General features: G+C 40.8%; 1 protein-coding gene across 1 annotated transcript in view; it reads left to right on the forward strand.

Annotated features, from left to right (window-relative positions):
- The window catches only part of epha3 (eph receptor A3), an 86949-nt gene that overhangs the window by 68333 nt on the left and 17173 nt on the right, over positions 1-1443 (forward strand). Inside the window, 1 exon segment of the mRNA XM_025063643.1 lies at positions 1300-1369. Within this exon segment, the coding sequence (XP_024919411.1) occupies positions 1300-1369 (70 nt within the window).

Here is a 1443-nt window from a genome sequence, read left to right on the forward strand (position 1 = left end):
GGGGGTGGGGGGGGTTCATTGTGTCGTGTTGCTCAAAAAACACAGAAACCAGTGGTAGACCTCCTTAAACTGTCCTTTCAATAATATAATAAACACACATGAAACAAATGAAGTCAGGCACACACTCTCACACACACACACAAACACACACACACACACACACCGTGACTTGATTTATTAAGGTGCTTCTGTTAATTCTTAATAATCCTGAGACTTTCACAGCCCATTTACCTTGCTGCTGGTTTTGGCTGATACATGGGTTGGATATTTGCAGACACACACACACACACAAACACACACACTCACACACACACAGTGACATAAACACTTGTCATCACAGAGTAAGGACTCAGAGTCTTTATCTTTGTTCCTTGTGCTTTGAACGATAGCGTTGAGGCTGAAAGAGAGCACAGTGTGTGTGTGTGTGTGTGTGTGTTATATTTAATAGTAAATACACTCTGTCATATACCTGCATTTGTCTGTCGACCTAATGAGATTCTCAGGATTTGACACCAATTGGTAAAAGAATTTCTCTTCAAAATCATATTTTATTTTTCTTCAGCTGCGTGATCTTAGAAAAAAATGGTTTTGACTTTGAAGGTTAAAAAAAAAAAGGAGAGGGCGTACGAGGAAATGGATCATAGTGGAGATTGTGCCTCAGAAATGACAAAATGGCAAAGAAAGGAAGAAAGTAAGGGGTAAAATAATGAGCAGGGAGGAGGACGCATTATTCAGAATTAAAAAAAAAAAAAAAACCTGAATTGAGACGTGGAGAACAAAGCCATCTGGCAGACAAACAACTTCTGACACCCAGTCTGTTCTTTTAACAATGCTTGATTTAATGATTCCTTCATGGACTTTCTTTCTTTCTTTCTTTCCACTCCCGGGTGATAAAGCCGGCAGACAGCTGTAGTCTGATCAGGTACAGATGATAACAGACACTCAGGATTTACAGCCACCAATGAAGAAGTCATGCTTTGACGCCTAACCTTCTGTAGCCCTGAAAAATTCATTCAAACGATTCAATCCACACGTTCTCTCTCTGTGTGTGTATGAGAGAGAGAGTCAGTGTTTTTCTAAATCCCATGGACAGACGGGGGGGTGGGGGGTGTTGTGTGTCAGGCTACACCTCTACTTGTGAATCCAGTTTGACTTTTCCTGTTTCAGTAAATAAATCCAGGAACATGAGGATGTCTGACTGTGAGCTTTTCACTCTGACGGGATTTGAACTGCACTGTGTTGTGTTGTGACCATGTTGACACAATGTCTCTCTCTCTCTCTCTCTCTCTCTTATCACAGGCAAACCAGTGATGATTGTGACTGAATACATGGAGAACGGTTCCCTGGACAGCTTCTTGAGAGTACGTAAAAACACCAACGACAGACACAAGTGGTGTGATCAAATAAAGGCTTTGTAATTGGTTCATTTATTATTTTCAAATA

The sequence above is a fragment of the Cynoglossus semilaevis genome, chromosome 16, assembly GCF_000523025.1.
Source record: "Cynoglossus semilaevis isolate Cse_v1.0 chromosome 16, Cse_v1.0, whole genome shotgun sequence".
Taxonomy (NCBI): Eukaryota; Metazoa; Chordata; class Actinopteri; order Pleuronectiformes; family Cynoglossidae; genus Cynoglossus; species Cynoglossus semilaevis.